Raw genomic sequence first — 16,509 nt, 5'->3', positions numbered from 1 at the left:
GTTCTTGAAAGATTGAAAAATTGTGTTCCAGTGAATCCAGTCATTTTGTTGCATTTACTCATGAACCATTCAACCAAAGCTTTTCAAATTTTAATATGTTGTTACTGATGACAAAATGGAAGTCACATTTGATATTGACAATTTTCACTTTTCATCAGTCATGGTTCTTAAAACGTAAAATCAAAAAAATACTGAACTGCTTACATGTCAACGTTAAAGTACCAAATGTGGTGTGATTTATAGTGATGCAACTATCCATTAGAGACCAATTGACAAATGAAGTTAACAACTTTAGGTCATCGTACTGCCATCAACAAAAAGCAAAATCCATGCAATACAGTAAACAATTAAAAAGGAAAAAAACCGGTATGATTATTTTAACTTCACGATTTGGAACTCTTGGTTTAATAGCTCCCTTTTGAGCAGCAACCCTATATAAACGAAATATTGTTAGGAAATACAAGCTCGGGAATATCGTAGCAGTTTGGAGTACATACTACTTATACAGGCGCTGATGGAATGTTACTACATAGAAACGGAAAGTTCACAATTGGGAAGTTGAAATCAACTTTTTTGTTTTCAACCGACCCTCATTGTCAATTGCTAGATGTAAGTTAAGATATGAAGCAGACTTAACAGTATCTGTTGTATCATTTATCTCTAGTTCGATGGGATAGATTCGTTCAACATAGTCACTAAAGTATGAATTATTTAGTGAGATTACATCATCGTTATAGCGGAACGTAAAATTAATGGATATTGCGAACTGCTTATTTGTCTTCCTAAGAAGTTCCTGTATGAAGCCAGCCTCCTAATAATAAAGAAGAAAGTCGGAAAGAGGACGGGCACAACTGGTTCCCATTGGAATATCAACAGTATGTTGTCAATCAAGAAATTAACCATCTTGATAATGTCAGTCTCTGAAATTTTTTTTTTTGAATCAAATTGATTCTTTACAGAGTAGGATTCAACCCTCCTTTAGACAATATACCTGTATCTACGTTAGCCATTCTTTTTTATGAAAAGCAATACCAACTCTTCCAATTTGTCTTTTCGTTTGAAATGGAGAATATTTGTGTAAAGTGTAGAAAAGTCAAATGTCTAAAGGATCTTCGGAATATTTTAGTATCACATCTGATTTACGCCATCTCTAGAATAACTTTCACGCCCGGATTTGATTCCTGATAAAATAGCTGTTAATAATCTAGAAAATAGGTTTCATGGAGCATTTGGAAGACACAGCAACATACCGTTGTTTATAAGGACACTTCTATAATTGAGGTATTCAAAAAGTAAATCACAAAAATACTATACTCTGAGGAAAATTCACAACGGAAAGTCCCTAATCAAATGACAAATTTAAAATGCAAACGAATGGATAACAACTGTCTTAGTCCTGGCATGGTATAGACATGTTCTTATGTAGAAAATGGTGTATCAAACTCGGGTTTGAAGTATAATAATACAGTGATAGAAGATCCAGTACTTCATCTCTGGTTGCAATTCCAAAGGAACATAGAACAGACCTATAAATACCCAGGATTTCCTCTTTGGTAAGTTTCGTGAGGATATATGTGTGTTTCCAAATGAATTGTCAATACCTAATTCCTGTATCAAGCAGTTTACAATGTATGTTTTGAGATTTACACACAAAACTGATGTTGTTTGGGGCTTTATCTGTGATGACAACAACATATTTGTCAATCAGGTAGGACAAATGATTTGCAACATTTGGGTCTTTAAAGATAGACGTAGCATGGGTATTGATAGACCCATTGAGTTTCTTAGTTCTGATTAATATCAGTGCCCTCACAATCGTTATTCATTCGGAAAGAATATATACGTCTTCATTCTCGCTTTTAGCCCATCGCCTAGCATAATCCTCGACTGAATCCATCAGTATTTTGAAGTTGTATTTCCAAATGATGGATTTAGGCTCACGATATTTCGGACCTTTGGATAACGTTAACATTTTGCTGGGAAGTATTAAAGACAATGTTGAGGTCACCAGTAATAACGTGTCCAGCCAGAGTATAGATGAATTGGGAACTAGCGCACGAGCAATTAGGAGGTTTAGACTTGAAGTCGTCAATATAAAGATCCTGCAAAAAGTTATCAAAGGTACCAGGATTATAATTTAGAACGCCAGACGCGCGTTTTGTTTACATTGGACTCATCAGTGACGCTAAGATCAAAATAGTTATAAAGCCAAACAAGTACAAAGTTGAAGAGCATTGAGGACCTAAAATTCCAAAAAAAATGTGCTGCATACGGCTTAGAAAATCTTTTCCTGGGATAAGAACATCCATAGTGTTTCGTAAAATTCAAAGTTTTATAACAGAAAAGTAAAAAAAATAAAACGTGTTTGTAAATGAAAATTTTAGTTGCAATTGGTTTGCTTTACATGTGTAGGTATAAGAAATGATAGGTGCAGACGTTAAACCAATGAGTTTTTTCGACTGAACTAGTTGATGGTGGAGTATAATGCCGAAGTTGATGTCGTAAAGATCTTTGTTAGCAAAAAAACATATTTTCTCTTTTTCACCTTTTCGAATGCGAACTGGTTTAAAAAGTCTGTGACTTTGAGGGTTTGTAAGAGTGGTTTTCAAACATAAATTGAACAGATAATGACGTTATGAAAGGGGTAATGAATATATTTGTGTGTGAATGTGAGGAATTGTCTTATGTATAAATGGCAGCAAGGTATTAATAGAGACATCATGCAGAGTAGGTGATGTATAATGACGATGGCCCTTACTGCGTCTACGTCGAGGAGTAGAGTTGAAAATGTTCATCATATTTACTGAGCTACAGAAAGGACTAGATATAATACCTATACCACAAATTTTATCATTGCAACCATAAAGTGTCGCAGTTCCCAATTGTCAAAGCCAGTAGTCTTCTTTTTGTCTTCTTTTTGTCTACGGAGAGACGTTGAAATATTTAAAAACCTTCGTGGATTGATATGAACTTACGAAAGAAGCTTACCTTTATGCTCTAGAAATAATATCTATAGAAAACAGTTTTATTTAAAAAACAATTCTGTACCTATAAAATGCCTTGTTTACGTGTTCATGATGTCATTAAATATAATGCACTCTAAAGAGAAAGTGACAGGCTTTTAAATAGTTGAGCATCCATACTTAACCTTTCGTATGAGTCTGTATGTTGCCTAGCAACCCATAACCTCCACCCATACCGTACATACTGGCCTATACATTTAAACGGTAGTAATAATTAACTCTCTCCAGACTGGCCGACGACGTCCTTTACTAAATTTTCTTTTGTAATGTGTCCTAAATATGCATGAGCTACTTGCCATTTGACGTTAATCACAAAATTATCAACCAATATCATAATTAATTAATCCTTCCTTCCCTCTTTCCTTCATTCATTCCTTCCTTCATTCCTTCCTTCATTCCTTCCTTCCTTCCTTCCTTCATTCATTCCTTCATTCATTCATTCATTCATTCATTCATTCATTCGTCCATCCATCCATTCTTTTATTCATTTATTCATACATTCATTCATTTATTCATTATTCATTCAATCTGTCATTCAACTAATCAACGAATCCATAAATCAATCCATAATTCGGTTTTATCTGTTCTTGTCGTATGGTTGCAGGTTCATTGACACAAACGCACAATACATTCTTGGATCTATATTTATCGCTCTATCCGTTTTACATGACACGTGTATGTATAAATCATTGAAAGTTTACAGTATGATAACTTTAAACGCAGATTCCGAATTGTTTGAAGGTCTGGCATGCTTGAAATAGGTTTTAGGAAATGTTCTCTAATTATGATCACACACTAAAAAGACAAAAGAAAATTCCAAATGCACAATCCATGCAATGACAAAAACCAAGACACCACACACACACACACAAAATTGACACAATAATTAACATTCACTATAATGTAAAAGAAAAAAACCAACAACAAGTGATTGATAACGGATTTAACAAAACTACACTGTTTTTGAAATAGTCCAGAAAAGTAAATATGACAAAAACAAATAGATACTTTTTGAAATTTTTAACCAAAAGGGACATAAAAGAGTAACAAAAACAATACACAGTGTTGTCAAATTAATACGTATATTGTATGCGGTGACACCACTCATTAAAAGGACATATTTGAAAAAGGATTATTCACTAAATTAGGAAGAATATATACAACTTATCAAAACAATAAAAGTTATATTTAACAACACCTTGGATGTTGAGTAATCTGTTCTGTTTTGCACACATCATAGTCCACATAACATATTACTTTATGAGAATTGTTTTTTTTTTCTTCAGAAGAACGTAGTTGTATTCATTATATATTTACAATTTCATTTTTTCTTATAAATGTAAACTTTATTACACCATCCAATAACTACTGAGTTGGTTAAGTGATCATAACAAATACGAGGGTCGTCATATAATGACCTGTTGATATTTATATTTACAACTTCACTGTTCTCGCCATTAGAATCTACCTTGATAACACTATATCCCGAAGGTTCATCTTCCTTTCTACATAGCACTAGCACATTTCCTTCGTCATCTATGGTAAGACCTCTTGGATATTTCAAATTACGATTAATATTTATTTCATTACCGTCTCTATCAATAAAGATCAGCCTTTCTTTATCAATACAGTAGATATGTTGTGAATCAACATCGTAACACATATCAAATGGTATAAAACTAAGTGAAAAACGTCTTTTTACACTTCCTGACATATCAATAACCACCATTCCGTATTTATAACTGATGTAGAATTCGTTTTCTATGTATATAAATGAACTTGACCTATATGGTATCACACTCCAAATGTATTGAACATGGTTTTGTTGGACGTCAACTAACGCCATATTAGTGTCATCAAGGAGCACCGCAACAGTATTTTTGTCCACTACAGTCATTTTCCAAGGACATCCTTTTAATTGTATAACATGTCTTTGTATCCCAATAACAGAAAATGACTTTACTATCTTTGTGTTTTCAAGTGACACAATTACCTCCCCATTGGGTAAACGTACTATATCACTTATTGACTCACGATAAGAAAACGGTGTCACTCTGTATTTAAAGTTCAATATGAAACTATTACTGATAAGTTGCATTGAATGGCTTTGATTCTTGTTCTCGTCATTATGTTTTCTGGAACAGTTCTTACATAAAACTGTATTGCAATCATAGCAATTGTACACGGACATGCTTTCACAGTTGTTGCACCTTAACAGAAAAAATATGAATACTAGTATCAAATATATCTATATCTTCAAGTACATTAAGTTTAAAAATAACTGAATTGAACTTCATATATCTAAAAAAAAAACAAAAAAAAAACCACACACAATATATGTCTTAATCTTCGCATGTTAGCATTAAATTTTTAACAAGAAATGAAATAATGGCCAAAGAAAAAGAAAAAAAATAACTATTTGCGACTTACATTTTCCAATAGAGACCGTTTTCTTTCAAAATTATATAAATATGATAATACAATTTTATATATGAAATAAGTGTTTTATTTATATGGTAAATAATGATGCAAATTGCAATTGGTGCTTCGATAGATCCATATAATGCGATGAATTTGATTTATTCTGTGTATTGTTTTTTTTTTTAAACATTTTAGTGTTAACAAAAAGATACATATATATATATATATACCGTTATTACCAAAAGTACCGAAAGTTAACTTACTTTCGTCGGCCTTTCTTATCTACAAAAGAAAATAATAGAACTTAAAGGAATAAACATTTACCTGTATCAAAAACTGATCAATATGTATATGATCAAAAACAAACAAAAACAATTAACCATCAATATCTCGTTAGCTATGTCTTATAACATGTATAATACTAAGGAGTAGGAGATCTATATCGTTTAACTTAAAAAAAAATAACAAAATAATGAAACCCAGTGTGAAGATTGCAGCAGGTGCCCTGGTTTGTGATGAATGTGAATTAGTAGGAGATATAACTATTGGTGCTAGAACAGTGGTTCATCCTAAGGCCAGAATAATAGCAGAAGATGGACCTATTTATATAGGAGAAAATAACATCATTGAAGAATTGGTACAGATAGTCAACAAAAATCCAGAAGGGAAGTCAAGTTCTACACAGAATGTGATGATTATAGGAAACAATAATGTATTTGAGGTTGGATCATATATAGAGGCCACAAAGATTGGTGATCATAACATGATAGAGGCCAAAGCAAAAGTAGGAAGACAAGTAGAGCTAACCTCTGGTTGTATAATAGGAGGCATGTGTAGTGTGTCCAGTACAGAAACCATGCCTGAGAACACAGTTATATGTGGTAGTAATTGTGACAGAAGGGTCGCTAGAGAAAGGCCACCGACACAAAGTCTACAGATAGACTTCCTGACCAAGATATTACCTAACTACCATTATTTGAAGAAACCAAAGGCAGGAACACCACAAAGGACTTGATGTAGGGTGAAGGAACAACGTTTATTTATTAATGTGCAATATTTTATTTAATGGTGATGAAGGATTATGATGGGAGGCTGATAAATAAAGATATACATGTAGATCAAGAACTGGATTACAATTTGCAGCATTTAGGACAATTATATGTGGCTTTTATAGAGTGCTTGTTTAAATAATAGTGAGGGATGAACAGTTCTTCAAATATCTAACACAATTATTGTATTATGCTCTAAACATGTTCTTTAATTATAAAGACATCTATCTTTGCAGTAATGATTGGTCCAAATTTTTAACATGTATGGAATATTTCATTAAAAGTGTCATAAATAAAAAAAAAAAAAAAAAAAAAAAAAAAAAAAAAAAAAAAATTACAGGGCAATCAGGTGAAGTTTTAACAATCTTGAATTTAGAAGAGATATTGTAAATCAGAAAATCATTACTCAAGGAACAAAATAAGCTAAAATATTATGTGAGGAAAAATAATTTACACTGCATTGAAAAAAACCCCAAAAAAACAGCAGTCCATCTGACAAATTTTCCTTAACTTAAAAAACCCTATTCTTAAGTGGATAAGAATTGCACGTCGTTAAACTTGTACAAGGGTAAACAAGTATTTTAATAGTCAACGTGAAAAAACTTCTAACAATAAAAACCTTACGTTGATCATATGAGGGATACCGGTACGTCAAGGCATTAAAGGAAAAATGAAAATAACTTGAGAAAGAAATACCTGTTTTGAGAAGAAACTTCTAAAGCCTAACAGTCAATGAATTTTTACCTTCTCTTAACTGGTATTCTCGCAAAATACCCCTATCTGAAAAAAACTGTGAATAATAGATATGGATGCCCATAATACACCTAAAACATAGTATTATATCTTTATTGTAATATATATAGGAAAAATACACGCGGCCACAAAAAGCTTTTTTTTCTGTAGAACTAGGAGGTTGAGTGTTCTAGGGCGTAGGGCATAGTGCAAGGCGATTTAGTGCTACGATATCTCAGTAGCATGAGTTCGAATCCCGGCCAGGGAAGAATAAAAATTTGATTGTGCAAATTTAAAAATCGAACATTGTTGGGCTGATATTTAGACACATTATATATACAGAACGTGTTTTCAGCTTTATATCCCCATCACTAGTTTTCGATGGATAAAATCTGTCGTGGAGTTGTCATTGGTTCTGACTGCATCCTTTATTAATTTGTAAGATCCTCTAATATAGATAATTCAACTGATCTGTAAAATTAATCTGCATGCCTTTTATACCATGTACTGTGTTACGCAAATAGATAAAAACCGACGAGGAAAGGTAACACCTGGCCACCGACAGCTTTATTTTTGTAGATCCTAAGTGGTTGAGTGGTTCATACATTTCTGGAATCAGTCAGGAATATAACAGTAGTTTTTCTTACTTAACACATTTAACTGACATCGCAGAAAAAAAACCCAGACTTTATGCTTATAAAACTTCGTTAAGTCACTCTGGGCAGAATGAAGGATATATATTAAATGAAAAAGCGTTGTAAATTTAATGCGTCCCAAGCTTTATTTCTGGATTGACCTTCATCAGGAACGCTAAAAGCCGAAAATTTGAAATCTAAGCTGTATCATAGTGACATGCCAGCTGAATAACCATAAAAACAATTGCTGAATGTGAACGGCTTATAAAATAGTGGTTTTGATTCCATATAAAATAAAACGTTTTTTTTATTTAAATGAGGACGCACCTGATCTTATTTTTTTTCTCAAAAGTACATAAAATCCCTCGTGCAAATTTGACCTTAGATGGATTCGGCTTTATTGGGATTTGCTGTCATACTAGTATTAATGATATAGATCTTGAACTGTTTCGGTACCTATCTATCCTATGGCTGTCAAGTATTTGGTTATGAGCTTTCCTGATGAAGATAAATACAGAAAAGCACTGCGGACACATACAATTATAAATGTGTTGTATTGAATTTTCCACAGCTCTTGGTCGATACCTCTGCTGTTGGACCACCAGTCCCCGATTGTTTCATCACCTCATCAGTAGTCAGTAATTCAGTACTGACATGATTTATAACAAACCTTTCTAAAATATCCCGTTGATAATTTTTCAAATTATAAAGTAACTAATGTTACAACTCCCTCATGCATAGTTGACCTTAGATAGATTTGGCTTTTCATGTATTTTTTGTCAAATAAAAAATATAGATCTTGAACTGTTTCGATAATTATATATCCTTCGGCTTTCAAGTATTTGGCTTTGAGCTTTCCTGATGAAGGTAAATCTAGAAAAGTTTGGACGCATACAATTATATATGTGTTTATTTGGTTTCATTTTTTTACAGCATTTGGTCGATACCTCTGTTGATGGACCATCAGCTCCCGAGGTTATCATCACCTCATCAGTAGTCAGTACATCGGCACTGACATGATTTATAACAAATCTTTTTACAATTGTCCGTCGATAAATTTTGAAATTATAAAGAAACTAAGATTAAAACTCCCTCGTGCTAAGTTGATATTAGATGAAATTGTTTTTTTTAAGGTATTTTTTAAAGCTCCTCAACTGTTTCGGTACCTATACATCATTTGTTCTTTCAAGTATTTGTCTTTGAGTGTTCCTGATAAAGGTAAATCCAGATAAGTACCTCGGATGCATAAAATTATAAAACATGTTGTTTTCAATTAATTTTTGATACCACTCGGTCGATATCTCTGCTGGTAGACTTTCAGTCCCCAAGGGTATCATCAGCTCAGTAGTCAGAACTTCGTTAGTTACTGACATGATTTATGAGAGACAAACCTTTCTAAAATCTATAAATTTTGAATTTATAAGGAAACTAAGGTTACAATTGTTACCTCCTTCGGCATTCAAGTATTTGGCTTTTAGCGTTCATGCTGAAGGTAAATCCAGAAAAGTGCTGCAGACTTATAATCTTATTAAATGTGTTGTTTTCTGTTTGTTAGTTTTTACTTATTGCTGTAACAAGTTTTGGTATCGTTTTCCTGCATTGGTCAGTTTAATAGCCGTGCATATAATTTGAATACCAGTGGTGCTTTCAACAATTGAAATGTACTGATAAAACTAAAGTACCGACTTTGCAGGGACAATTTCGAAAAAAAACCATTATTAAGTATTCCACAGGCCATGATCTGAATATGCAACTAGGTTTGTAATAATAATTCTGGGATAGGCTTCGATTATACAATTGAACGTAGCAATTTACCGACAGGAGGAGACGACAAACACTAACAATGTCAAATCAACATTTAAAATCCCGTTAAAACTCTAAATACCATAAACAAAAAAGTAACTAGTTATAAGAATCATCCATACGGACCGAGGAAACTAAAAATAATTATAACTCAATCAAGATGCTACTCGTATTTAAGGACCGAATATTGTAAGGAGTATAACATAAGTTTTGTATGGAAAACACCTTTAATTACCTTGAGTTATTTCAAAATTTGCAAAAAAGAGACAAATATATACTTACTGAGTTCATCTTCAACCTCTTCTTCCTACGGAATAAAAATATCTTAATTGGTTTTCGATTTCAATATCGGTAACAGAAACATCAATCTGATTTAATGCATTAAGTGTCCAAGTATGCGTCTGTATTTTATTGGTTATGTTTTTTTTTTAATATTTATTGCGAACCCATTAATACCTTTCCATATATTCACCTGATAGTTACCTGTCCATTTAAACTTTTGGCAGTTATATTGTCCCATCTAACAAATGCAACAGATGTTGTTCTCTGTTAGTTGATTCACTGGCACCTTTAAATTTCTTCTAAGAGAAATATATCACTCATTGATTAATCTACCTCACTAAAAAAATTATCTGCTAAATTGATAGAAATAACATGTTTATTAACATTCAAAAACTGCATGTGATTTTGTGTTTATTAAACATTAATTATGTTTTTCTCAATCTGTTCAAAATAAATACCAATTTCATCGTAAAAAGTTTGTTTTTATAAAAAAAAAAAAAAATATTGTTCCTATCAAAATTTGGATTTTTAAGTTTTTGTTTAGTTATAGAATACTTTTAAGAAGGCCTTATTATATAAGCATCACCTTGTTTAGGGTTTTTTTGTCAAAAAAAATTTGAAATAGGAATACTGTTGATTTTTTTTCAGAAATCAACTTTTATTAATGTTTGCATTAGTGTTTAAATTCAACAGATTGTAAACAAAATAAATTAAAACTCATATGCACTTTTAAAAAAAATTAGTTAACAAGTTATTTCCATCAATTTAGCAGATACATTTTTTACTGTAAGAATAGACCAGGGATGGGCCAGATTACTGACAAATGTATTAATAATCGATTACATGTATTGAATGATTTTTGTGCAATCGATTAATAATATATTATTCAAATTTTAGTATGTAATCGATTACAATCGATTACTTTATCAAAAGTAATAATATTACTTTTCGATTACTGTTAAGATTTGTTAACTTCTTCAATCAAATTATATACAAAATATATTTATAGTGTCAAAGGGATACATCTATTTCTAAAAAGAATTGCTATGCATTGCCATTGGTTCATTGTTAAAAGGATTTTGTGTTTTTTTTTTAATTTAATTTATATACATGTATATCATAACATTTAAAAAATCAACTGTTTATCTATTCTAAGCTTTAATTTCAACTCTGATTAAAAATTATGTTTTCAGGAAATTTAATACAAATAAAGCTTACTACTTTTAAAAAATGTAGTACAGAACTTAACGAAAGCCAGACACATTTCTTATTTAAGATCGATTTTATTATTTCAAATCTATTTTCGTGTTTTAATATTAAAGCTCTTGAATTATTGACAAGCACATATATCCATTTGTTTCAAAAGTTAGATATAAAGTAAATTTAGGTAGGGATCTGGTTGCTCATAATGCAGCTTCAGACAATAGATAGAAATAAGGAAGTTGCTTAACTCTCAAGTATTGTTGATGCATAATATTTTATCTGTACTACAAAGTGATAACATACATATTTTCCTCTGAAATAGGTTATTTTTCATCAAACTATTTTACTAAAGTAATCGAAATGTAATCGAAAAGTAATCGATGATTACATCCAAATATTTACTGTAATCGATTAAATTACGATTACATCTAATCGCAAATGTCTTCGATTACAGATTATTGTCGATTACTTGAAAAAATGTAATCAGTTACAATCGATTACGATTACCCCATCCCTGGAATAGACCATATTATTTAAGTAATCACGATTTTGTAGTTTATCTAAACAGTCAAATCAATGATCAGAGTTCGCATTATATTACCATAGAATTGTAGACTTTATTACTAGAAACTAAGTTAAACCTTTTAACATAGCATCTTATCCAAACATAAAACATATGGAACAGAAAACAGTATAGGTATTGGTGAGGGAAATCTTTGATTTGACAACCCTGACAGTCACATGATTCGTACTGGTTGAAACGTCATGGTTCTCCAATATAATTCATCGGAAGTTAAAAGTTATAACATCGTGAAAATTGAAACAAACCGTCGAAATTTGATTACAATGTCTAAATACTTCAATAAACGGACGGGTGAATTGTAAAACGGGTACATTACACTTGGCAGCATTCATAAAATCAATAAGTGTTCTATTAGACGCATTAATTTACAACAAAGGCACGTATACAGGTATTGAAATTTATAAATATATCATATATCATACCCAATAGGTTTCTAGCTATTGAACATTTAATTCATGTAAGGATGAAGTCATGTCAGAATTGGAATATTTTGTCAGATATTCGGTCTCCTTGTGTTTACCTACGATAAAGGGTACAATAAATCGCCTCATATCACCCACTTTTCATAAAAGAAATCAGTAGCCCATACAAGGGTCATTACCCAAATATAAGCAGGTTCTAGATTTCTCTTCTCACTCTTTGAGATACAAATATTTCCAATGATCAATATAAGGTTAAAGTCCGAGCATATTCCAGATTAGATATCTCAAAGAGTACTTCAATAACCAACATGTTTAGATTTATTGATTTTGTTACCTAATGCTCTTCTGACTTATATTATCAATTCTGTAAGATTTTGTTTTTAACTGTTTGAACGTAAGTCGACATTTTTTTTTCTTTCTAAATCAAAGTAAACAAACCCTCATAACAACCCACTGTCCTTAAACAACTGGCCCGTTTATGCTGAATTAAGTCTGAACTGAAAATTCAAGCTTTTTTCTACCTATTAATCGAATCCTTAAATTTGACAGCAATATTACAAATAACCAAAAACATTCCTGGTATTCTGTAGGATCAATATATAATTGAGATAACCATATATTTTTATATATAAATCAAAGTTTGTTTGGGAAAGTTCTAAAAGAAATTAAAGGTGACTGTCTGAATTTAGTCCGAACTTAAATACTAGCTTTTCACCGATTAATTCAATCCTTAAATTTGACAGCAATAAATTAAACTGCAAAACAACCGATATATCATTCTCTAAGTTCAATGTATAACTGAGATAGTTGTGAAGTTTATTGAAAATCCAAGTTCATTTGAAAATGTTATGGAAATGATTAGAAATGGCTGTTTGAATTAAGTCAAAACTGCATCATTTCTACGTATTACACACATTCCTTTAATGTGACAGCAATGAATCAAACTACCGCATATCCTGGAATTTTGAAAGAACAATAAAATTGTGTTAGATGGGCTGATTCAGAACAATCTATACTAATTGTAAAGCTCAAGGCTGGTCGACACAGGTCGAAACTGAATCAAGACTGGTCGAGACAGCTCTAGACTGTGTAGAGACTAGTCGAGCAATTTTCAAGACCATTTCAGACTTCAAAGATCAAAATACTGGATTAGACTTATTAATTAAAGTCGAGACCAAAATCGAGTACACTTAAGTACACTTAAGAACTGTCGAGACTACGTCGAGTCTTTTCAAGTAAAATTTGTGCTCGACTTTACTGGTCGAGCACAAAATACGGTCTTCATTGTTTAAGGCCGAACGGTGACCTATAGTTGTTAATGTCTGTGTTATTTTGGTCTTTTGTGGATAGTTGTCTCATTGGCAATCATACCACATCTTCTTTTTTTTATATTTTAAGACTATGAGCAGTTTGTAGTGTAGGTTATCATATATGTTCATAATTGTTTAATGTGTAAATAAAACCTGATTTGTTGTCATTGAAATCACAGTAATCATGAGATATATTGAGCCATTGTATCAATAAAAAAACTGCGTAAAACAAAACAAAAACAAACAAAAAAAAAAAACAGAAAAAAAAACAGCGTTACTAACAAAATAAAAAACTCGAAGTTTATTCGTTGATACAGATATAAACGTGAAAGTGAATTCGCGTATATTTCTTTTTCTACTGTACTTTTAAACGCAACGATAAGTACATGTGGGGTTTATATAAAGTAACTCCACATTAACTTTCTTGCCGTTTACATGTTGTTATACTTGGTTTGCAATAATCTATAGCACTTACTGTTCATATCGCAATGGTTTGGTAATTTCACACATGGAATATAAGTTTGTATTCCTTCTGCTGAAGAATATTACAGTAAACAGTTATCAAAGGTATCAGGATTATAATTTAGTACGCCAGACGCGCGTTTCGTCTACATAAGACTCATCAGTGACGCTCAAATCAAAATATTTATAAAGCTAAACAAGTACAAAGTTGAAGAGCATTGGGAATCCAAAATTCCAAAAAGTTGTGCCAAATACGGCTAAGGTAATCTATGCCTGGGATAAAAATAATCCTTAGTTTTTCGAAAAATTCAAAGTTTTGTAAACAGGAAATTTATAAAAAATGACCACATTATTGATATCCGAAGTGTTGACTACTGGGCTGGTGATACCCTCGGGGACGAAACGTCCACCAGTCGTGGCATCGACCCAGTGGTGTAAATAGTTATCAAAGGTACCAGGATTATAATTTAGTACGCCTGACGCGCGTTTCGTCTACATAAGACTCATCAGTAAACTTGACCATATCATTTGTTACCAATAGAACAATAAATGAAATAAATTTCACAAAGTATGAATGTGTTTCTCAACATGTCTTATTGATTTTGAAACCTTTCAATGTTAAGCCTCAAAATTCGTTTAGATAATTTTACATCATTTAAAGTACTACGTTTTTCTACGTACATCACAGTAACAAAAGACGCTACATTCGTATTACTAAGTTGAATCATACCTTCAACCAGGATCTGTAGACATCTTTGCATAAGTGCATTTCATTATGATCTGTACATCGGTATTCACTTTTTTCCATTGCTTCATCATAACTAATTCCCCCATTATCTGAAAGACTTCCACCTGGACATTTAAATTTTATTTCATAAGTAACATTGATACGATATCTTTGTTTAATTAAATCAACCAGATTTATCAGTTTGTCCTTTACGTAACTATAACAAACATCGTCACTTTTCAACTGTCTTACTTGCATAGCAATTAAATTTTTTGAGAGGCAAATGACAAGTATTTCACTACCGGTATCATTAAGCTGAAATATTCCAATATTGCGATATATACTTAAGTTACTATCATTTTTATTATGATATAGCTGTTGGTTTTTCACAAAGCTAACTAAAATATGATTAAAATATGACGGTGGTAAAAAGTTGAACACGAGAGAGAACCATGAGGACTTTTTCCAATGTTTGGATTCATCATCAACGTTTCTTAAAATTTCCTGAAATGGCCTAGGTTTGATCATGCATGGCATATATATGTCATTTCTATAGTCTTCATTTTTCGGTTTTACAATGATGCCAAATTCTTCCATAAGTTTTAATAAATATTGTTTATGCTTTGTCAATATCAGACTCGGTACTTTTTTAAGTAATTTTTCTATTAATGCATCTTCTAATTTGCCTGTTTCGTCAAGTACTGCCCATTCTGGCATACCCAATGCCTCGCCATTATAATCATGTGATACGAAACATCTGAAAACGTCTACCAGCCATTCCGGATCTAATACAATATATTCTCTTACTTCTTTGAAAAATATGATATTACCAATCTCATGTTCATACTTGAGAAAAGAGTCTAGTTCAGACATTTCTTTTTGAACATGAGGAAAAGAACACTCAGTAGCTAGGCATTGAGCTTCAGTATACAATATAACTTTTTTGTTTTTATATCTTGGTGTTTCTCCTTCAGCTTCACTAAACAAAATGGTTGTTTCTGTTTGTTTACGGTACATTTCTTTTTCAAGAACTATCCATCGGATTGGGAGATTTTCCTCCCAATTAGATAGAGCTTTTGCCTTGCGAAGAATATCTGTTCGCAGTTCTTCAAATTCCTGCTTATTTTCAGAGGGAATCTTGTTTGACAAGAAATGTGGTTGTCGGAAATGTCTCCGTTTTTCTTGTTTAGACATAGCGCTATTCAGATGTTTAAGAAAATTAGTTTTTCGTTCTTCCCTGCCATTCTACAAGAAATTACAGTTTTGTCAAATTAATTCAAACAAGTCATAACCTATAAATAAACAAGTACATTTGCTATAAAAAAGTGTTGTATCACTAATGATTGTAAATTGCATAAATAATAAAATAAATTTATTTATATATCCTTAACTTAATCAAAAGTTTTTTGGATGATAAAAAACCCGAGTTTTATCACTATCAGCCCACATTTGAATTATGGTATATTTTCGAAATTTGTGAAAATGTAAAAACAGATCTTCAGCAAAATTAATTGATTTAACACCTACTGGAAAAGGTCTGTGGCCTAATTCCTGCTATATATAACCATAACTTTTCTGTTTTTCCAAACAAATGTTGAACATAACTTTAATTGAAACATCGAACTTCACAAACGTAAACGAAATTTGATCGTTTGAAATTATCCAGTTTTGCAAACAGATATTGAAATATTTTATGACATGAAAACTTCTACAGTATTTCATTGCAGTTTGTTTTGTGTAAGAAAAAGAAACCTTACTACCGATATAATAACTACAGTTGAGTTTAAAAACAATAAATCAATGATATTTTATCGGGGGTCGATTAATTTTGAGACGAAATGAAAATACGATATGTAT

The 16,509-nt window shown here is 31.7% G+C and overlaps 2 protein-coding genes and 1 pseudogene across 2 annotated transcripts; 1 reads left to right on the top strand and 2 right to left on the bottom strand.

The window, feature by feature from the left end:
* LOC134694179 (uncharacterized oxidoreductase YtbE-like) overlaps nt 1-4,752 on the bottom strand; it is a 45,638-nt pseudogene extending 40,886 nt beyond the window's left edge.
* Nucleotides 4,753-5,905: 1,153 nt separating this feature from the next.
* LOC134694607 (dynactin subunit 6-like) lies at nt 5,906-6,783 on the top strand. Its single transcript, XM_063555639.1, has one exon. It carries the CDS (start codon nt 5,917-5,919, stop codon nt 6,457-6,459), a length of 543 nt encoding a protein of 180 aa, XP_063411709.1. The 5' UTR covers nt 5,906-5,916; the 3' UTR covers nt 6,460-6,783.
* Nucleotides 6,784-8,400: 1,617 nt separating this feature from the next.
* LOC134694178 (uncharacterized) lies at nt 8,401-15,891 on the bottom strand. The gene is made up of 3 exons (XM_063555176.1): nt 14,656-15,891; nt 9,946-9,970; nt 8,401-8,534 (listed from the first exon to the last, which is right to left on the bottom strand). The coding sequence occupies exons 1-3, from the start codon at nt 15,844-15,846 to the stop codon at nt 8,401-8,403; spliced, it is 1,350 nt and encodes a 449-aa protein (XP_063411246.1). The 5' UTR covers nt 15,847-15,891.
* Nucleotides 15,892-16,509: the final 618 nt, after the last annotated feature.

This window comes from Mytilus trossulus, chromosome 13, assembly GCF_036588685.1.
Source record: "Mytilus trossulus isolate FHL-02 chromosome 13, PNRI_Mtr1.1.1.hap1, whole genome shotgun sequence".
Taxonomy (NCBI): domain Eukaryota; kingdom Metazoa; phylum Mollusca; class Bivalvia; order Mytilida; family Mytilidae; genus Mytilus; species Mytilus trossulus.
This window is presented reverse-complemented; position numbering and strand designations above follow the sequence as displayed.

Bases quoted from the DNA above. Each gene is read 5' to 3' on its own strand.
- LOC134694607 (XM_063555639.1), top strand. From the start codon at position 5,917: ATGAAACCCAGTGTGAAGATTGCAGCAGGTGCCCTGGTTTGTGATGAA.
- LOC134694178 (XM_063555176.1), bottom strand. From the start codon at position 15,846: ATGTCTAAACAAGAAAAACGGAGACATTTCCGACAACCACATTTCTTG. The intron at 9,971-14,655 runs GTATGATTCAAC...TTTATTCCGTAG, and splicing joins TCTACAGATCCTGGTTGAAG to GAAGAAGAGGTTGAAGATGA. The intron at 8,535-9,945 runs GTAAGTATATAT...GGGATATTTTAG, and splicing joins AGAGGTTGAAGATGAACTCA to AAAGGTTTGTTATAAATCAT.